This window comes from Trachemys scripta, chromosome 24 (genome assembly GCF_013100865.1).
Source record: "Trachemys scripta elegans isolate TJP31775 chromosome 24, CAS_Tse_1.0, whole genome shotgun sequence".
NCBI classification, from domain to species: Eukaryota; Metazoa; Chordata; order Testudines; family Emydidae; genus Trachemys; species Trachemys scripta.
The window spans coordinates 9,664,878-9,686,136 of NC_048321.1; the positions used below are offsets into that span (position 1 = coordinate 9,664,878).

Sequence of the window (21,259 nt, forward strand, 5' to 3'; positions counted from 1 at the left end):
CGGAAGGGGGCAGACAGGCTGGGGGGACAGACTGATGGATAGGAGCTGTGGGGAGTTGCTGGGATGGACAGACAGACAGACATTGGTGTGGGGCAGGGGAGGAGAGGGGACGAGCAGCCAGGCTGATGGACGGGAGCAGTGGGGGGCTGCAGACAGAAAGGGGTGTGGCGGAAGGGGGCAGACAGGCTGGGGGGACAGACTGATGGACAGGAGCTGTGGGGATGGACAGACAGACAGACAGACATTGGTGTGGGGCCGGGGAGGAGAGGGGGCAAGCAGCCAGGCTGATGGACAGGAGCGGTGGGAGGTTGCAGACAGAAAGGGGTGTGGTGGAAGGGGCAGACAGACAGACACCGGGGAGTGGCTGGTGGGTGCAGACAGGTGGGGATGGACAATGGGTCGGAGATGAGGTGGGGGAACTGATGGGTGTAGGGTTGTGTGGTCCCGACCCTGGGGCAGAAAGGAGACAGGTCTGGGTGTGCAGGAGGGGGCAGAGAGACACAGTGGGGGAGGGGCCAATGACCTGACTGTAGATAGGGCACAGATAATGGGGAGGTGCAGGGATTGGTGCCAGGCAGACAGGCAGGCTGGGATCAGGCAGAGAGCTGGGTTTGGACCAGCCAGCCACTGGTGTGTGGGCAGGGCTTGAGAGGGCCGACAGGATAAACAGCGTCCAGGATGGACAATCAGAAAGGAATCTGGCAGTGGGGGGAAGAGTGCTGGCCCTGAGATGGACAGAGTGACGGTTGCCAGTTAGGGTACAGTGTGTGGGTGTTGTTGGGTGATTCCTGTTTCTACTTAGAGTCAGGCGATGATCTAGTGGTCAGTTTGGAACTTGGGACATCCATGGACAACTCCTTCCTCTGCCACAGACCCCCTGTGTGACCTTGGGCAAATCACTTAGTTGCCCTGAGCCTCCGTTTCCCCATCTGTAAAATGGGGACAATAGCACTCCACGGGGGTGATGAGAGAATAAGAATTGTGAGGTACTTGGATACTATGGTAACGGGGCCAAAAGGAGAGGAGCGTAGGGGTAATATTTTGTGGGTAGGATGTCAGTGAGGGCAGAGCCCTTTCAGATGGTAGCCAATACACAACGGGAGCCAGGAGACGGGAGGGAAGGGCTGGCAAGTTTTCTAAGGAATATGCCAAAACCCTGATTTTAGAGAGAGAGAGTGTGTGTGTGTGTGTGTGTGTGTGTGTGTGTCTGATTTTGTCTCCGGGAAGATTTGAACACACAAGGCGTGTGTGAGTGCAAAAAATACAAATCTGGCTGAAGATGTACTCAGTCCATAGGTCATATTTAAAACAACAGGGACTTGTTGTTAACCCAGCTCGCGTGCTCTCTCTCTTTTGGCTGGCCATGCAGCGAGGGAAGGGAAAACCAGATCTGTTTACATGTGAAAAAGAAAGTAGAGCATAATAGCCGTTAGATGGAAAGGGTTAAGTCATGTCATAGTCCATCCCCCCTCTAGCAATGTACAACTGTTCTCTTCAGTGTGTGGCCTCAGCCAACTTGTGATTCATAACTGCAGATGAAGTCACTTCAGTTGGTGTTTTCCATGGTGGGACTAGAAGCTTTGGCTTTTAATTTCTGCTAATGCAAAACTAGTCAGGACATGGCACTGGGGCAGAGTCTGTGCTGTGGCCACTGAAACATAAAATTCAGACTGTTGGTATTAAAAAGTAATTTTGCATAAATCTAAGAGCTGCAATGGGAGAGTGCGGTTAGAAATACATATTTCAAAACTCTGATTTTTGGCAAACGCCTTTTTGCTTATTGCAACCGACGGTTTTAAAAAATTGTCCTTCACCACCAATGCTGTGGTTCGGTCTTGCATTTCCTTCAGTGTGGACAGTGAGAAGAGACAGGCTGACTTCACTTTCAGGTTCTCGTGCATTAGCACGGTGGTGCAAAATATGTGCTGCAAATGGCGCGGGAGAGGTTGAGAGGCTATTGGCATTGGAAATCCTGGGAATATTTTTACTAAGTTTTCTGAAATCTTAATTGAAATATTTTAATTAATTATTATTATTAACAAAACCCAAACTCTTGTCCACGCTTGACCTGGCCTCGTCTCTCTTGAATTGTCCAGATGAGCGTCTCACCGCCGATGAGATGGATGAGCAGAGGAGACAGAATGTCGCCTATCAATATCTCTGTCGCTTAGAAGAAGCGAAACGGTGAGCGAGCATGGAAGGATGACTGATTCATTAGAGGGGCCCTGTCGGGGTTATGTTGACCTACCTTAACTGTCTCCTGTATAACAGGTTTTGCCTTCTAAATCAAACACCGGGCGTTTGGACTTCTGAAGTCACTCCTTTTCCCCCAATGTTGGCATGCATGGGCTGATCTGTTTCTTGACAAGTGGGTCGTGACCCCTAGGGGAGGGGGGAAGGTACATGAAAGGCAATGGGGAGGACTGAGGAGGAGTAACTGAAAACTGCTTACAATCTAAGTAAAGAAAATCTTGTGCACCCTGATCCTTCAAGGTTGTCTTTGCTGTCAGTCTCTCAAAACACACACACACATCCGCTAGATAGGCTTATAGCGATCAGCAATGCCTTTTTTTTTTTTACTCTGACTTTTATAGCAAATGCAAAGGGGGGGCAGGGGGATGACACTTCTTTTTGCCTGTGAATAAAGGGTGGCCAGCCTGAAAAGCCAGAGGCAGTGTTGTTAGACTACCAGCAAACAATAAGTGGAAGCAAAGGGCTCTGAGCATGGGCTCGGGCACAAGTGGATTCTAGTCCTGACTGCTACATTTTCCACTTACCTTGGGCAGGCCAAGTCACCTCTGTGCCTTGCTGTCTCCTGTCTGTAAAAATGCAGAAACCCAGGAGGAAAAAGCACTATCTGAACAGAGGCCAAATATTTGTTCATCATTACACATCTCTGTCTCCTGAAGCCCAACCCGGTGGCTATGCTGTGTCTGGAACGTCCCGTAGGGTTGGTGGGAGACCGGCACTTGATGTGGTAGCAGCGTCCTGGTCTTGTAACAACAACGGTCTCCCTAACTGGTTTTCCGTCTTCTGTGCCAGATGGATGGAGGCTTGTTTGAACGAGGAGCTGGCCTCCCCTACGGAGCTGGAGGAGAGCTTACGGAACGGGGTCATCCTCGCCAAGCTGGGTCACTGCTTTGCACCTGACGTCGTCCCGCTGAAAAAGATCTATGACCGCGAGCAGAGGCGCTACGAGGTAAAGGAATCGGGTGAAGGGATTTGCTTGGGTTAGAGGGAGTGAGTTTGAGACTGGGACTTTGGAGACCTGGGTTCCAATCCTGGCTCGTTGTGTGGCTTTGGGCAAATAACGGAAACTGCTGGCACCTCTCCAACTGGAGCTGACGGGAACTGCCGATGTGCAAATCAGATCCGCTCTGAAGGAAATGCTGGAAATGAAACTGATGAGAGGCATGAATGAAATGGACCAGCCTATGTTCACTTAATAATCTGAATACCCCCCCCCCCAATTAAATGGGGGCATTGTGATGGTTAATTAGTGCCTATCCAGGTCTATAAAGTGCTGGGTAGCATTATCAACCCATGTAGAGGGGGTATTGATCAGTAGAAGACCATTTCTCTTCAGATCAAGAGATCCCTGGTTCAGGGCCGTAGCAACGAAGAACGTGGCCCCCTCCGAACGGTGGCCCCCTCCGAACATATGTCCGGGCGGGGCCCCTTACAATGCAGAAACTGGAATGCGGTATTTATTTTGCCACTTTTAGGGGTCCCCTTCCTTGCGGGGCCCCCTCCGGTCGGAGGGTACGGAGGGCGCTCGCTACACCTCTGCCCTGGTTGAAACCTCTGTTGCCATCAAAGATTTTTCGATGCTCAAATACTGTGGTGATGGGTGGCAGAATAAAACTGAAGAGCTCAGCTTTAGAAATGCTGGCCAGGTGGCTCAGCTGGATAACCGCATGTGGGGATGCAAGTGCTCACAGCTTGTCGCTCTGTCTCCCTCGTATAAAGTAGAAATGGACCCCCCGAAGAGGCCAGTGCAAACGCTAATGAGCCGCTTAAATCTTCAAAATGGGGCTTTAAAATCTTGAAGTCTGGGAGTTTCAAAAGCCTGCCCCACTGGCTTAACTCTGCACCCGTTCAAGTCAATGAGAGTTTTACTGCTCGTGAAAATCCCGCTTTCAGCCCACTTTTCTGTAAAGGGGTGAATTTCAACCCATTCATGCATAGAAGCGGTTACGCTGCCAGAGGGCTGTAAAAAGCCGGGGGGTAGGGCGGGGGGAGCTTGGTGTGAATAAGAATTAAGGCCCCTAATAGCTTTAACCTAAATCCACTCTGCTAGGTCCAATGACTTTCTCTTAAACGCTCAATTTCTCTTAACACAGCAACATTTTAGCCACAGTATGCAACTGGCATGTGAGATGCTGCCTGTGTTGGATGTGTGACAGGTTTGTTATATGTGACCTAAAAGGGAATTTATTTACTCTAGCAATTAATTTCTTTGCTGACACAGTGGCATGTGGGTTCCATCCCCCTTTTGTAAGCTTCCATCCCTGCTGCTTATTAAATCTCTGCACCTTGTTCCAGTCACATGGCGTGAATGGGAATCTAGGCAGGGAAAAAGGCTCCTTTTTAAAGGTTGGTGGTGATTCATTCTAGACCCTGAGGGCCTTTGAAGTCCCCTTCTATTTCCAACATATCAAAGACTGTCTCGGATGAATGCATCCCACGTGTCTGTTTCTGATACATAATGTGATGGTGCATAACACATAACGAATCCAGAGCCGTAGGGGCCGATCCTGTTCTCACTGAAGTCAATGGGAAAATCTTTATTGGGTAGATGCTTTTGAATCCGTTCGTATCCTCTTAGATTAACTAACCCTACTGCATGAACGAAGGCTCTCATTTTGCAAAGAGTTAAGCACGTGCTTAATTTGACTCATATGAGCAGAGTTATTCAGGTGTGTGAGTCTCTGGAGGATCTGGCCCTATATGAATGTTTGTAAAATTGTTTGAAAAGCAGAACATTTTAAAAAGAAAATGAAATTAACACATTAGTCTCTGATCCTGCAATGCAACCGATCGGTTGATTTCAATGGGTTATTTACTGTGCTTCAAGTTCAGCTCTTTTGGGGGTAGGGACTATGGTTATCTCTTTGTTCAGTGTTTGTACACTGCCTAGCACAATGGGGCTCTGGTCCTTGACTGAAGCTCCTATGTGCTACTGCAGTACGTACAAACAAATAAGTCTCTGCAGGATTGGGGCCTTGAATAAAAAATCCTTTAAATTCTAGGTGATGATATTGGTGTGTGCTGCAAGATCTGTCTGATTCCCCTGTGGCTCTCATTTGGCACACGAGCCATTTCTTTGCTATGGGTGAAACTGGCGTTGCATCCTGTGTTGAAGATGGACGGATGGATTTTTTGGGGGGCATGATCTGATGCTCCTGACAGAGCTCGCTCCAGACCCCGTCAATGCAGAGCTGACTGTCCGTCAGGGTCACTGCTGCATCGTTCATGGCCTGTGCTGGCTTAAATGGGTTTGGAAGAACTAGATGTAGCTGTAAAAAGCAACAGAGGGTCCTGTGGCACCTTTAAGACTAACAGAAGTATTGGGAGCATAAGCTTTCGTGGGTAAGAACCTCACTTCTTCAGATGTAGCCGGTGCATCTGGTTCAGTGTCGAGGACCAGCGTCACCAGAGAAAGGCGCAAGAAACCCCCTAGTGGGCAACAGTGGCATAACGCACCCAAAAGGGAAGAGTCGTTCTAATCCCTGGTTAATCTCTCCTTTTTCCAGGCAACTGGACTTCATTTTCGACACACGGATAATATCAACCACTGGCGCGAGGCCATGACCCGCCTGGGGCTTCCTACGGTAATGTATTAGCATCAGCATGTCCGGGCCAAAAGCAGAGCCCGGAAAAGATGAGACGAGCTCTCTGCTTTGGTAAAGACGCAGAGCCCTTTCGTGTAAGTGGGAGCCACTCGAGTGATTTCACCCAGCCAGGTGTATCATCCACACCTTGTGGAGTCAAAGGCAGCTGGTTAGGCTAATAAAATCTTCATTTGAAACTCTGTGGATGTGAAGGAAACTTCCTTTGTCTCCTGCACAACAGGGGCGTAAAACTTTCTAGAGCGCAGTCAGGTCTGCATGAGTGATCCCTTCTCCATCTGTGAGTTACAGTGACTCGAGAGTGGAAGGAGGGGGCGTTAAGGGGTTGCTGCATTAATAGTAGAAGACTAGACAGCTGTACAATCCTGCCAGACGCTCGACAGAGTTGTCTGTTGAATCGTGTTCTCCCCATGGGACCATGTAGAAGCAGCTCCCAACACGGATCAGCATTGGCCCTCCGTGTCAGCAAAGACTGTAATGATAATCCCTAATGCTTCTCCGCTTCAGGTCTTCAAAGCACTTTACAAAGGAGATCGGCATCACTGTCCCCATTTTACAGGTGGGGAAACTGAGAGGCGGGTCAAGGTTACCCAGTAGGTCAGGGCACAACGGGGAATCAAACCCAGGTCTTTTGAATCTCCAGCCCATGCCTAGCCCCTTGGCTATACTGTGCTGCCAAATAGTTAAAGCTAATTGGCACTTACATGGGTGCTGTCTGTATTGCCAACAGATCTTTCACCCGGAGACAACGGACATCTACGACAAGAAGAACATGCCCCGGGTGGTCTATTGCATCCATGCTCTGAGGTAAGTGAGAAATCCAGGATGTAACGTGTTAAAGCGTTGCGTCTTTCTGGGATTATAGCTAGGGCCCTACCAAATTCACGGTCCATTTTGGTCAATTTCATGGTCACAGGACTTAAAAAATTGTAAATTTCATGATTTCAGCTATTTAAATTTGAAATTTCATGGTATTCTAATTGTAGGGGTCCTGACCCAAAAAGGAGTTGTTGGAAGGGGGGTTGCCAGGTTATTGTGTGTGGGGGGCGGTTTCCGGTACTGCTACCCTTACTTCTGTGCCGCTGCGGGTGGCGGTGCTGCCTTCAGAGCTGGGCAGCAGGAGAGGGGCGGCTGCTGACCGGGAGCCCAGCTCTGAAGGCAGAGCCGCCACCAGCAGCAGCGCAGAAGTAAGGGTGGCATGGGATGGTATTGTCACCCTTCTGCGCTGCTGCTGGCGGGGCATTGCCTTCAGAGCTGAGCGTCTGGTCACAGCTACCGCTCTCTGGCCACCCAGCTCTGAAGGCAGCGCAGAAGTAAACATGGCAATACCGTGGTTCCCCTAAAATAACCTTGCAACCCCCCCTGCAACTCCCTTATGGGTCAGAACCCTCAATTTGAGAAACGTTGGTCTCCCTGGTGAAATCTGTGTAGTATAGGGTAAAAGCACACACAAGACCAGATTTCACGATCCGTGATGTGTTTTTCATGGCCACTAATTTGGTAGGGCCCTAGTTGTAGGAACTGAGGAGTTTTTTGCCTGTAGATTTTAATCAATGATACTTGCACCCTCTGGTGGCTGTTTTATGTTTATCTCCTGAGGCCAGTAATTCTCAGATTTGGGTCCCGATCCTTAAACTCCCATGCACGTGTTTAACTCCATGTCTGATAGACGACTCCCCATGCGTGTCAAGTGAGGGCATGTGTGTGTCTCTGTGGGATCTGTGTGACTGGATTTAGGTATCCAATTCTATGCTTAGGCCCCCTGGCTTTTTTTTTTTCCAGATTGTTCCCCAAAGGTGTTTCACTGCAGCTCCCATTGGCTGCCGCGGGGTGGGGAGCTCGGTGCCTCTGACAATCCAGCCACTTACTCTAGGTGCCACAGACTCTAAATGCCATGACAAAATGTTATAAATATAATCCATGCAAAATATGGGGCATGGGTGTGTGTGTGTGTGTGCGCGCGCACGCCATGTGCCCCATGCCCCTAAAGCCATTGGGTCTGGGCTGTTTCAGAGCAGAGGGGTGGGGTGATCCCAAAGCCGAGGGGAGAACACCCTGATAGCGTCCCCCACCCTTTTAAGCCAAGGGGGGTTCTGATTGAACACGTGTGACTGGCAGAGGGAGGGAGAGATGGAGTCCAGTTTATTTTATTTTCCAGAGTCAAAGCAACTACCTCAGTCTCTCTGGAAGGCAGCAGACAGCCAGTCTGGGTCACAAAGTGCTGGTGTCTATGCTTTACAAAGGGGTATTGTCCCTGTTTTACAGATGGGGAAACTGAGGCACGGGGAAGGGCTGTGACTTGCCTGAGGTCATACAGTGAGCCAGTCACAGAGCTGGCACTGTAGAACTTTGATTTCCCAGTTCTGTGTTCTAATGACCAGACCAGAGCTTACTGTGTCATCTACTGTCTGGATTAAAAAACCCTGTAGCGTGTGCGTGTTACCCTGTGTCAGGAAAAAACTGAATTGTTCAATTCATCCATGAAGTGTGTTTGTTTTAAATTTTCAGTTTATACTTGTTTAAGCTGGGGCTGGCTCCGCAGATCCAGGATTTATACGGGAAAGTGAACTTTACAGGTATGGGATGGTAAAGGACAAATCGGGGCTAGTTCCTGGGGGTTTCCTTGTTAACTCGAGCTGATCTGTACTTACTGCTTGTATCTCTGGAATGGTTCTGCGGACGGGATGCTTCAGCAGGCTTTTTATTTATAAGGAGCTTTGTTTAAGCTGAGATACAAAAAAAGTCAATTTTCTATCTCTGTAGCTAACTAAGGAGATCAGTGACCCACTGTGCCAGGTGCTGTACGTACACATGTTAAGAGACCGTTCCTGCCCTGCCCTGTCTAAATAGACATGATGGACAAAGGGTGGGAGCGAAAATAGAAGCCCAGGGAGGGGGAAGTGACTTGCCCAAGGTCACAGGGTAGATCAGTGGCAAAGGTGGGAATAAAATCGAGGTGTACTGCCCACTGGACCACACTCTCATTTGGGAGACTGACTCCCTGTATGTACCCAATTCAGCGCCGTTGACAAAAGAGACAGACGCACATGCTGCTGCTGGCTCTGTTAGCTTTTCCCTTTTGGGGTCACTGAATGTCTCTTTACCGTATGGCCCTGATTCTGCACCGGATCCCTGTGCACATGTACAGCTCCAGTGAAGCCTGTGGCACTGCATAGGGGGCTCCTGGCGCGGATTAAATTGACTGATGTCCATTGACATCACCTGCCGGTTAGGGTGGGGGTTAAGTCTCTGTACAGTGCCTGGCATCCCCGGGGCCCGTTCCTGCTTGGGGCCTCTGCTTGCCATCCTCACGGTACATAGACATGTCAGAAAGAGTCTGGTGCCGGCCCTGGCCCAAACGGCCGTGTATTCGCTGACTGGGCTTGCTCTGTTCCAGAGGAGGAAATTAACAACATGAAGCGGGAGCTGGAGAAATACGGCCTCCAGATGCCAGCCTTCAGCAAGATCGGCGGGATTCTCGCCAGCGAGCTCTCCGTCGATGAAGCGGCAGGTGATTTTACTCCCTGGGTTGGTTTTCCTGCAGCGGCGCTCGTCTGAGTCCCTCCCTGGGGTCTTTTGGCTTAATCCAGCTCTGTAACCCCTGAATGCGTTTGGCTTCTTTATGGGTCGGTCTAGGTCCGGCTCAGCCCAAACCACAGGGCTAATGGTTGTCAAGGGAGAGTTAGGTGCATCCTGCTTAGACCCCCCCCAACTCCAGAAGAGTGGATCCCACCTGTGGATCACAATCTTGCCTCCAGTCCGGGAGAGAGGTGGGACCTGTCGGCATCTCCCATTAGCTCCCTGCCTAGCGTGCTGGTTTTTGTGGATCCCGGTCCCAGGTGCCCCTCTCTCCCCCTGCATTGTATAGAGAGCAACCATCTCACCCAGGGTTTGTGGATTCTGGTGACTGTTTTTTTTTCAAGCCCCCTGAAAGCCAGGAGTTATAACGCTGTGTCCCTGTGTAGATCCGGGCCCCAGATAAATGGAAAGACTCAAATCCTCTCGCTCCAGCCTCTGACCACACGATGCTCTTCTCTCTCTGTCTCTTTCTTGCTGCGTCTGGTCTAGTCCACGCCGCCGTCCTCGCCATCAACGAAGCTGTGGAGAAGGGGGTGGTGGATCAGACCATGGCGGCCCTGCACAATCCCAGCGCCATGCTGCTCAACTTGCGAGAGAACCTCGCCGCCGTCTACCAGGAGATGCTGTACCAGGTGAAGATGGAGAAAGCTGGCAATGCCAGGAACCGGGTAAGGGCAGAGCCCTCGGTGAAAGGAGAAGCTCCGTTACCTGGTGGTAGTGGTAGGCTCTTATCTTATATGTGGACCACAGCGTTGTGATGTGCATCATGATCGGGGGGGATGCGCCTTGCGCTTTGACACCTAAAATTCAGGGCTTGAGTCATCTTCGAAATGGATCAAGGGAAAACGCAGGGTGGGTTTCTCTGCAGCCAGGAAAGGAAGTGGGCCAGATCCTCCAGGAGGGCTGGCCTGAAGTTGGCTGAGCTGGCCACAGGAGGAATGCTGGGTGGGCGGAGCTGGTGGATATGGGGGTGCAGTTGCAGAAAAGGGGTGCGCATCTAGGCCAAGATGTGCAATGGTGGGTGGCTTCTCCCTCTTCTCAGTACCTGCAGGAGAGCCCAGAAAGCGAGGATATTTACGACCGGTGTCTGACTCAGGCTGAAATACAAGGGAACATCAACAAAGTCAACGGTGAGCAAAGCAACGCCCCCCTCTCCCCCGAGAGCTGCTGGAGTAAATACGCTGCTTATTGAGCACGTCCCCTTGGCGGGGGAGATCTGCCCAACATTAACTAGCTCTCCCAAAAGGCTTTGTTTCACGTGAGACCCAGGCTGGGTTCTTCAGTGGGGGCATGGCCTCTGCTCCGGTTGTTTTCAGAGTCCTGGTCGGGAGCACTAGGCAGGGAATCTCTCCCTCCCCATTAGGGGGCAAAGGGTTTCATTTCAGAAGCAGCCTGAGGTTCTCCACATGGTTCCTTCACTGACTTCCCCTGGCACAAAAGGGAATCCCTGAAGCAGGTAACCTGGGTGAACTCCTTATAAGAGCTTGTCTACACAGGGGTGGAGACGCTCCTATTCCAGGATGAGTGCCTTTATTGTGAATTAGTTGAACTCCGTTTTGGAAGTGGATTAATCAGGAATAGCTAATCCACATTAAATTGACAGCCTTATTCCGGATCGTCTTTCATGTGTTGACAAGCCCTAATGCAGTGCCCCTGGGTGGGTGGCTGGTAGCGGGGATCGAACCCCAGACCTCTGGATTTTTGAAGCCCAAGCCTCTAATACGTGAGCAGTTCTGTTGGCTGAAGTTGGGGCAGGCTCATGTTGGCCTAGTCATCAGTAGAGGTCAATGGAGCACCACCTTGAGTGGATGTGGCCTAGTGGTTAGCGCACTAGATTGGGATGCCTTAGACCTGGGTTCTATTCTCTCCTCTGCCACCACCCTGCTGGGTGACCTTGGAGAAGGCATGTCCCCCCTCTGTGCCTCAGTTTCCCCCTTTGTACAATGAGGATCAAGATACTGACCTCCTTGGCGAAGAGCTTTGTGCTCTACTGACAAGAGCGCTTTGTCACTTGCGTTGCGGGTATGCTAGAAAAATCAAAGCTCGTGGGTCATCAGTAGGGGGCAGAGAGTCGCTCCATCAGCTGGCAGCAGTAGCAGGCTGTTCTCTGTGAGCCATCTGCTATAAGGGGACAGGATGTAGCTAGCATATGGCACAAATATCAACCCGCCCTTTCAAAACGGGCTCCTCGGCAAAGGTCCATCCACGGGACAGCTGACGTTCCAAGCCAGCCAGCGCAGTAAGTGGAGTCTAATCCCGTGATCTGCCTGAGCCGACCCCCAGGCCTTTTAAATCCTCTGGACGCTGACTCCAGGGCTCCGTGGTACCGAGCGCCCCAGGCTAGTGGCTCTCTAGCGGTGTCTCCGTGCCTCTCTTCTAGTGCACGGAGCGCTGGAATACGTGGACGATGCTCTGGAGAGGCAGGACCCTCCAGCCTTGTGCCGGGCCCTGCAGGATCCCGTCCTGGCCCTGCGCGGTGTGCAGCGGGAGAACGCAGCCTGGTACTTGGATCAGCTGAGTACAGATCGGGAGCAGAAAGCACTGGTAAGGCCCAGCAGGGGAAGTAGCCTGCATACCGGAGCTGAGAGGAAAATTGCAGGGCTAGGAACCAAGTGGTGCTGTGGGATCGGGCCCTAGCAGCCCAGACACCCTGTGCTGGGGCGGGTCTGGATCAAGTGAAAGCCCCATGCTCTAAAGGTTTCCTGTAACACATGGATATTCAGGAAGCCCTGCAGCCGGTCTGCATGTGAGCGACTTCCCGCGGAGGGATGGCAGGCGTGGCCCTGGGAGGGGAGTAGGCTGGCGGGGCCGGTCCCCCTTGTGTGCAACCTCCTGTTACTTTCCTCCTTGCAGGAGCTGGGCTACGTGGACTTGCTGAAGCAGGAGGAGGTGCAGGCGGGGATCTACGCAGCCAATGAGAAGGGAGATCAGGAACATGCCAGTAAGTCATGGCAAGTCCCCCATGCAGCGAAGGGGACTGGTACCGAGCTGGGGGGAGCCAGGGTCGCTGTGAATCTGAGGCCAGATCCAGGCTTCTCAGCCTCTGCCTGATGCATCTGGGGCTTGCTCCAGTTCCTAGTGACCCTCGCCGCAACCCCCCTGTAACTGGCACCTTTGCTGGCCGCCTCGCCAGAGAGGCCAATGAATCGTCGAGAGACGCCTGCCCCGCAGGGACTTCCTGTCTCTGTTCACTTGCTGCATTTGCTCCCGCTCCTGTCTTGGAAATGTTAACGCATTAGTGCCCCAGCCGGAGAGGGTCTGCACATCGTGCTTGGCATCTGGCTGCTATAGGGATGGGGCATGCGCCAGCTGGTAGGTAGAAGGAAGGTCGCTTGCATCACCTCTGGGAGCTCCTGGGGCTTGGGCCATCCCTAACTTGTGTCCCTGCTTACGGGGGACTTTGCCTGGCCCAATGGACCTATCCTGCCCCTGCCTTGCAATGCCGCCCTGTTGCCAAGGCAGCAAAGAGCCGCTAGGGCCAGTCCCGTGCCTGGGCAGAGCGCATCACGCCTGCCCCAAGTCCCCTGTGCAGCAGGCGAGCTGCTCAAAATGCACGTGGTACGGAAGAGTGTCTGGGTTGCAAAGCCCCGCGCAATAAGCAGAATTCAGGCAGCCCGGGCCTGCCTGGGCCCCAGATCTCCGCCCTCACATGCCCCCATCGTCCCAAATTCAACACCCCGCGATTATTGCCGCTGAACGGAACTGGGCAGGACAATTCCTCAGTAGCCCAGAGCCGGGGCTCCAGGAGACCTGTGTCTTCGCTGGCGGGCTGGCAGCAGTGCTCCCCCTACCCCGGCTCCCGTCCAGACACGCAGCGGGGCTGTAACCTCCAGCTGCCGGGGTGGGGTGAAGCTGGGGCTGGCCACGCAGCAGGGAGGCAGTCGCTCCGTGCCGCCGGAGGGTTAGTTTTTTGCAGCATGGCCGCTCCCGCTCAAGCGACGTGAGCTTGGTTTGGGCGCTGCCTTAAGACCAGCCCCGAGTTCCGCCCCCTCGCCCCTCGGTTAATTTGCCTCATTTATCCCGCTGGCGCGCAGTGAGGCAGGCCGTGAGCCGCATCAACGCTTCGATCCGCCGGGGGGAGGCGACGGGGACGGTGCGAGAATTGATGAGCCCCGAGGCCCAGCTCCCCGAGGCGTTTCCCTTCGCCGCCCAGCTGTACCAGCATGAGCTGGCCCTGCTACAGCAACACCATCCGCAGGTGAGGAGAGGGCAGCGTCTCCGGGGGCGGGGAAAAGAGGAGAGGTGACAGAGGCTGTCCTGGGGGCCACCTTCACAAGCATGCACTTCCCAGACTGCAGTCCCTGCAGGGGAATCGCTACAGCTCATTGGCCTGGTGCTGAAAGCCCTGGACTGGAGATCTGGCTTCAATCTCTGCCACAGACAGCATGGGACAAGTCTCTCTGTGCCTCAGTTTCCCCCACTGTAAATGGATTCGTGTTGGGAACTGTAGGGATTGGGGGGCAGAAAAGGATCATTGTTGTGTGTGCCCGTCCCCTCCCCGTTTCTGCAGGGTGAGTTGGGGCAGGAGGAACTGTACGTTGCAGTGGAGATGCTCTCGGCCGTGGCGCTGATCGACCAGGCGCTGGAAGCTGGGGACGTCTATGGATTCTGGAGTAGCCTGGTCAGCCCTGCCCTGGGCCTATCTGACATCGAGGATGCAAACGTGCAGCGGTAATTGGGTGGATCTGAGTGGGAATGATGCCCGGTGTACCGATTCCAGTGGAGTGAATTGGCCGTGAATGAGTTAAAAGGCTTTGTGGCATTTAAAAATGACAGAGCCAGGCCCCTGACGGTTGTGAGGTGGGTCGAGCTGGGTGGGGAGATTTCTGAGGCTGTGAAACAGGACCTGCAGGAACCCACGACCTGAATGGGTAAACTCTGTCTGGAACCTGGTTCTGTTACCAGATGTCATCTGGGGCTGGCTGCAGATCTTCCCAGGAGCCACCACTTGGATCCAGCTTCCTGAAGGTCAGGTGGCAAGAGAGGGATCTGTTGCTGGAGGAGAAAACAATGTTGGTCTTATGCTAAGAGAGTTAGCGGTGAATTTGTGTATGGAAGTCAGGACTCCTGGGTTCTATTCCTGCCTGTGGCAGGAGGGGGGATGGTCTGGGTGGCCAAAGCCGGGACTAAGAGTCGGAACTGCTGGGTTCCATTCTTAGCTATGTTATTGGCTCAACGCGTGACCTTCACTGCTCTGTGCCTCAGTTTCCCCATTTTGGAAACCAAGAGACTGCCTCCTGCGGCGGGGCGTTTTGACATTTTCTGACGGCGTTTTCCAGACCCTTGGATGCGGGACCTTTCAGTCCCGTGCTAAGCACTGGCTCTGTCTTTTCCCCTTTCAGCTATTTTGACAACTTGTTGAAACTGAAGCACCGGTCTGGGAAAGCCGGGGTTGCGTTCCTGAGCTGGAACGACATCCAGGCCTGCGTGAACAGCGCCAACTCGGCGGTGCAAGACGAAAACGACAGTAAGTGGCTTTTATCCCTGAGCGTTGGGGCTCCGTGAGCTGTGGTGAGCTCGGAATCACCGGCTGTCTTTGTTCTTCCTGGCGCAGAGATCCTCGCCATCAGACTGATCAACGAGGCGCTGGCGCAGGACGACCCGGAGAAGACGCTCGCTGCTCTGCTGCTGCCCTCTGCCGGGTTCTCTGCCGTGACTCTCCCGGGAGCGAGGCGTTACCACCACATCCTGACCGCTGCGCTAAGGCAGAAAGCCCAGGTAAGACTGTCGGTGTTGCGCTGCCGAGACCAGCTGGCTAGGGAAGGGGTTGGAAGGGCTGTTGCTTGGGCCACGTTAAAACCAGCGTGTGGCAGAGAACGATCCAGCTGGATAGATGTGCGGGACGGGGGAGAACTGTCATTCCAAGGCTGGGTTAAGGATTCACATTCCTGGCAGTGGCCTTTGGCCCTGGGTTAGAAGCCCAAAGTCCCAGGGCCACATGGGGAATTTCTGCCTTTTTGTCTCCAGGCTCTTGCCTGCGTCTTGCTCCACCTGGTTCCAAAAGGTCCCATTGCATTTTCCACAAGAGCCCTGGGGCCCTGAAGCCAAATTCCTCCCACTCCGTTAAATGCTGTTTTTGCCAGCTGCCCCTTCCCCAGAGGTGGCTGCATCTCCGTGACGGAAGCACTGCCTCTGTGCGGTTTGTAAAGATTCCCCAGCTCATCCCTTTGTGCCTCCTGTCTCCTAGGTGACCGGAGATGATGGAGCAGCTCTCTGGTGGGAGGAGATCCAACAAGGGGTTTCCAAGGCCAATCAGGACACCGAGGCAGCCAGGAGATGTAAGGGCTCGGAAGCTAACTTGGAGCAGGTTCAAGCTGGCGCTGCAGCGCGGCGCTCTTCCGTTATTCCCCTGCGCGCCAAGAAATGCAGGACGGGGAGAGACTCTCTAGCCCGGTGATGCTGGTCTTTCCACCCTCCCTGAATCTCCAGGGCTTGCGAGATACTCTCCGCCGAGATCTTAAGGGATCAGGGTAGGCCTTGCGAGATGAGCTAGGCTCGGGGGTTCTGGGATGCTGACCCATAAGCCGCGGCAGTGAACGCCACTGAACGCTGTGCCAGTGGCGATCCTTCCGAGACGTCTTGCTTCTCCCCTGATCCTCCAATTGCCATCTGACTTGGAGCAGCCCCTAGGAACCTGTTCTCTGTACCATTCCCCCGGGGCGTAAAGGGTTAATCTCCTTCTCCAAAGCTTCATTCAACCGGCTGCTAACTACTCACTGGGAATGGCTGTTGCAAAGGTGGACTGGGCTGCCGATGCAGCAGGAACTCGGCTGTTGGAAGCTTGGAGACCACTGGCCGTGGTGACCTGCTTCCAGGCAGGCCTGGACCAAGCTGGGCTCGCTGCGGGTGTGTGGATGAATGCACCCTCTTCCTTTTTTAACCCCTTCCTTCCCCGTCTCTTCCCATAGTGGCTCTAGGCATTGCTGCCATCAACCAGGCCATAAAAGAAGGGAAGCCGGCTCAGACGGCACGCGTGCTGTGTAACCCGGACGTCTCCCTGCGCGGCGTCGTGGCAGAATGTGCAGGGGCCTACCAGGCCCAGCTCGCCGCCCTCCTGGCTACCAAGAGACAAGCAGGTAAAAGGCCCCTGACTCCTCTGACCTTGAAAACGGCGGGGGCGGGGCTGAGTCACCAGCTGCTGGCGTTGAGTTGCCTCGAACATCCATAGCTCTTTGGGGCAGGGAGCATTCTGTGTCCGTGCAGCGCCTAGCGCCGCGGGCCCGGGTCCGTGACTGGGATCCTGAGGGGCTACCGCAGTCCAGAGCAATAACCCCCAATTTCCACGCACTCCACAGGGAAGACGTGGCCGACCCTAAAGCTCTGACTGCCAGAAGCCAAGAGGGGAAGACTGGGTGGTCTTGCTAGCTGCCCTGGTTTGTACGCTCCCCCTGACGCTCTGGTACCAGCTGCTGTCCTGGGCTAGCTGGACCATTGGGCTGCCCCAGTATGGCCAGTTGTGGGGACGTCAGCCAGGGGAGGCTGAACGTGGGAGATGGCCTAGTGGTTGGGGCCCTAGCCTGGGATTTGGGAGAGCCAGCTTTGCCGCGGACTCTGGGCGAGTCTCTCTGCGCCTCAGTTCCCGCTTGAGGAGGAGGATGGGTGACCGCGAGGGGAGAAATAGCACAAGCCAGATGTCAAAAGCAGAGAGGGGGGCTGGCAGATAGTTGCTGTAGGAAGGGCATCCGATGCAAGGGAGAAGGCTCTTTGTCTGGATGTATGTGGGGAGAGCAGGGAGTTGAAAGCCGAACTCTGAAGCTGGGGACAGGGCTATAGAGAGCTGCCTAAATGTTCCCTCAGCTGAGCCTTGGTTTCAAAACCTGATCAGAGGCCACTGAAATCCACTTTGCTGCTGGGTCGGTTTAACCCTGCAGCTGCCTCTCCTCTTGGGGGGGGGGGGGGGGGGGGTGTGCGCGCGTGTGTGTGGCTAGCTCTATTAACGCTCTCCTTCCCCTAATCCTGTCCCAACGGCAACGCTCAGGGAACGCCAAACACCACTGGGTTAGACACCAGCTGAAAGATGGCAACGTGTATTACTTCAGCCTGCAGAGCTTCGACGGCAGCTGGGAGCGGCCGCGTGACTCTGTCCTTAACTCCACCCACCTCAGCCGGGAGGAAATCCAGGTGAGGGGCAGTGACCAAAGCCCTCGTGCCTGGAGTAGTGCCGAAGAGTCTGGCTTGCTGCTGCCGGGCCCTGGATGTTGATCCGCGAGGCGTCCAGGCTAACGCGCTGTGTGTTAAATGCTCTGGCTGCATCCATGGTTCTAGCCCGTTATCCCTCTGAGACATGCCGGAGCACTTCAGAGATGTTAATAACAAAGCCATTCGTTCTCCAGCCCTCTTGTTCTGCCCAGAGGCTTGCAAGAGAGATTGGGTCATATCACTGGAAGCAACAATCCCAACTCTTAAACATCCGGCTCATGGGAGTTGCCAGACTGGATGAGACCTGGGGTCCATCTAGCCCAGTGACCTATCTCCAGCAACGGTACCAGCTGCTTCAGAGGAAGGTGCAAGAATCCCGCGGTTACAGGATAACCTGCCCTAGGGAGCTGTTTCTTCCTGACCCCATTAGAGATTCTCATGCCCTGAAGCATGAAGGTTGCTAGTGCTTCCAAAAGCCAAGGGATATTTTTATGCACTCTCCAGCCGTAGGATTATCCAATCCTGTCACTGAATCCTGCTAGCATACAGAGGCCCCCGGGTTACGCAAACCCGACTTATGCAAAATTCAACATGCAAAATTCGAGTTTTGCATAAGTTGGGGAGCGTCTGTATATACTTTAGGATGTAACACACTGGCAAAGTGTGCTTCTGTCTCCCTCTATTGGCTGAACTGAGTAAGAAGCTTATGAGTCTGTCTCTGCCTTTGAGCTGATTGGATCTGGTCCTTCAGCTCAAAACAGCAGCGGATCGTGCTTTTTAGGTCCAGATGGCCTGGGTTCAACCCCAGCTGCTGACCCAGCTGGGGGTGTTCCCTTCTCATTGGTGGATGGTGTACGTGCATCTGACGCATACAAAGTCTTCCTGAACTGATCTGTCTCTCTCCTATCTCTGCAGTTGACGATCACGGAAGTGACCACGGCCCACGACCAGGAACGCCTCTGGGAATCCAACGCTGGATTCGTCGTGAGGCTGCAGGCCCGCATGAGGGGCTACCTGGTCCGCCAGGAATTCGTGGCCCGCAGACATCTGTTGCGGGAGCAGTTACCTGCTGTTATCAAAATTCAAGTGAGGAGTGCTGCCAGACTGCCAAGCCGATTACACGCTGACATGCACGACATCATTTATATAGCGCTGGGTCTTCAGGGTGTTGTACAGGCATCCTGACCACTTCCCGTATTACCCCCTATTTACAGAGAGGAGAACACCTTGATTATTCATCCTGTCTATTATGGTAGGGCATCAGGACCGGACAAGAACGGGGGACCTGTGCGCTAGGTGCTGTACAGGGTGCTCACCAGTCCCTGCCTCAAAGAGCTTGCCACCTGAGAAGACACACCCAGGGGAGGGGGAAGGGTGGAACGTGTGTTCCACGTTCAGTAGTGCAATGGTCACAGTTGAAGACCTGTATTTTTTCTATAGCCGCCGCCTCTCTCTCTTTGGGGGCTTGCAGCCTGGGTTTTGGGAGGGGGTTCCGACCCTGATTTCGTAGGCTCTGTTGAAGACTACCCGAGGCAGGATGAGCTGAGGAGTAGGGGTTATTGGGAGTATTCTGTGCTCTCCCGAGGGCAGCTTGGAGGTGTGAGGATTTCCTCCTGTGGGTACAGATGAGGCTTTCCCACACTGGAAGCTGGTGCCTTGGGTCACCCCAGAAATGTCATGCTGTAGTTGATTGGTGTGTGTGATATTTTTTTTTTTTTTCCTCTTGGGGTATCCAGTCATGCTGGAGAGGCTACAGACAGCGCAGCGCTTACCTGCAAAGATTACGGTACTTGCAAAAAAACAGAGATGCTGTGATAAAGGTACTGGAGCCTTGTCTGCTTCTGTAATCCCCCCCACCACACCCTGCTCCTCTGTTTTCTAGTAGCAACAACATGCTATTTGCAGCTATTTTCCCCGTCTAGATATGGGAATCCCTGTGGAGATGCAGCCACCTCTGGGGTGGAATGTAGCAGCTGTTTCACAGCAACAAGAATACATTTATCACTTCTGTCCTAAGTCACTGCATCTAGTTGCAGGGGGAGTTTTAGGGAGGCAGGACATGGCTTCCCAAACTGGATGTTGACCCCAGGTGGGTGACACCCAAAATTCTTGCAGAGAGCGTTACAGTGGTCAAGAATCTTGGCGTTATCTGTGATCAGAAAAGACACCTGGGGGAGCCCAGTGCCCCCTAGTGCTGTGTAGATGGACTAAGGGAGCCCAAGTGAAATGGATCAAATCGTTGTCTCGGAGAATACCCTCCAAGGCTTCCCGTGTCCAGTTAAAATGGCCAAATCCGTCTCTCCTCTTCTGTTCCCTCCTCTCAGATCCAGGCATATGTGAGGATGTGGCGAGCTCGTAAAAGGTACCGGGAACGGCTGCGCTACTTCAGGAAGAACGTGAGTGGCTGATCCGTGAGAGCAAGTGAAAATATAACCCCAGAGGCTCTGAAAAGAACCTCTTGCAAATAGACTAAGGGTACGTCCACACTTGGAGCTGGGGGGTGATCCCCAGCTCAAGGAGACGTCATTGAGCTAGCGTGCTTAGCTTACGGGCCAGTCATCCCGAGCGCGTGCTAGGTATGTACTCAGGACGCCTCGCCCGTGCTACCGTGGCTACGTGCTATTTTTAGCAAGCGAGCTTGCTGAGAGCTGGCGCGAGTGTGTTACATCCCCAGCTCGAAGTGTAAACGTACCCCGAGAGTCCCTAGACCCTCTTCTTCCTCTGCCTGAGGGAGACACTCAAATCCTCTTGTATCTTGTGCTGGAGCAAAGAGGAGCCCTCTGAAAGTGAAACAGCTAAATAACTGTGTGGCGTTCCAGCATGGGACCTGGGGATGAGGGAGGAGCTTTGTGTTTCTAGGTGGGGGGCTAGAATTTGCCCCTAGGTTGAAATCTGCAGGAAAAGAATCTGATGAAGAGGAAGGGGTGGGGATGTGTCCAGGTCCAAAGGCCCACATTTGTCAGTGTCTAGTGAGCTTGGGTGCCGGATGAGAGCCACCTCAAGAAGGCTGATTTTCAGACAGGACTGAGTGCGTTGTTTTGAGGATGGTGTCGGAATGGCAAGCCACATGTGTGTGTTTGGTTGTGTAGTTCCTTCATTCCTGGTCCTGCTCACAGACTAGGGGGTTCTTGAGGAAGTGTTTGATCAGAAGAGCTGGTAAAGTCCCAGTTTAAAGCAAGGTGGGGTGAGTGGTGCCTTGCTGCCTTAGGGAGCAGTCTGTTTTCTCTCTCTCTGTTTTTGGGTTCTTGTGTGTTTATCGTTCTGAATTCTAAGAAATAAAGTTGTGACATTGCAACCTTCTAGCAAAAGGATTTAGGTTTTTAATCTAACTTCTGTGTGTGTGAACATCACACCGAGCACTCTCCCTCTGCAAATCAGACCCCTTTAAGACCTCTCAGGTGTGGCACCCAAGGTTGCTAATCCCTTTTGAAAGTTTGGGGTAAAGGGGTGTGGGGTAGGGAAGTCTGTTGCCTGCGAAAATTAAGAAGCTGAGTGTCTGGAGTTCATTTAGCCTGTTGCCAAATGTAGCGGCTCCTGAAGAAAGCAACAGCCGGTAAGACCCAGGGTAAAATTTTCAAAAGCATCTAAGTGATTGGCTCCTAAGTCCTGTTGACTTAGATGCTTTTGGAATTTTTACCCTCAGCACTCTGCTAACATATAAACCCTCGCAAATCCCCTGTGAGCCAGGA

The 21,259-nt window shown here is 53.2% G+C and overlaps 1 protein-coding gene across 1 annotated transcript in view; it reads left to right on the top strand.

The window, feature by feature from the left end:
• IQGAP3 (IQ motif containing GTPase activating protein 3) overlaps positions 1 to 21,259 on the top strand; it is a 39,497-nt gene that overhangs the window by 653 nt on the left and 17,585 nt on the right. The window contains exons 2-21 of the mRNA XM_034756710.1: positions 2,097 to 2,184; positions 3,043 to 3,199; positions 5,757 to 5,834; positions 6,583 to 6,659; positions 8,361 to 8,428; positions 9,250 to 9,363; positions 9,921 to 10,099; positions 10,474 to 10,561; positions 11,812 to 11,975; positions 12,285 to 12,372; positions 13,466 to 13,629; positions 13,942 to 14,102; positions 14,774 to 14,898; positions 14,986 to 15,149; positions 15,619 to 15,709; positions 16,340 to 16,507; positions 17,410 to 17,552; positions 18,486 to 18,656; positions 19,307 to 19,390; positions 19,895 to 19,966. Of these exons, the coding sequence (XP_034612601.1) occupies positions 2,097 to 2,184; positions 3,043 to 3,199; positions 5,757 to 5,834; positions 6,583 to 6,659; positions 8,361 to 8,428; positions 9,250 to 9,363; positions 9,921 to 10,099; positions 10,474 to 10,561; positions 11,812 to 11,975; positions 12,285 to 12,372; positions 13,466 to 13,629; positions 13,942 to 14,102; positions 14,774 to 14,898; positions 14,986 to 15,149; positions 15,619 to 15,709; positions 16,340 to 16,507; positions 17,410 to 17,552; positions 18,486 to 18,656; positions 19,307 to 19,390; positions 19,895 to 19,966 (2,444 nt within the window). The remainder of the gene's footprint in view (positions 1 to 2,096; positions 2,185 to 3,042; positions 3,200 to 5,756; positions 5,835 to 6,582; positions 6,660 to 8,360; positions 8,429 to 9,249; positions 9,364 to 9,920; positions 10,100 to 10,473; positions 10,562 to 11,811; positions 11,976 to 12,284; positions 12,373 to 13,465; positions 13,630 to 13,941; positions 14,103 to 14,773; positions 14,899 to 14,985; positions 15,150 to 15,618; positions 15,710 to 16,339; positions 16,508 to 17,409; positions 17,553 to 18,485; positions 18,657 to 19,306; positions 19,391 to 19,894; positions 19,967 to 21,259) is intronic.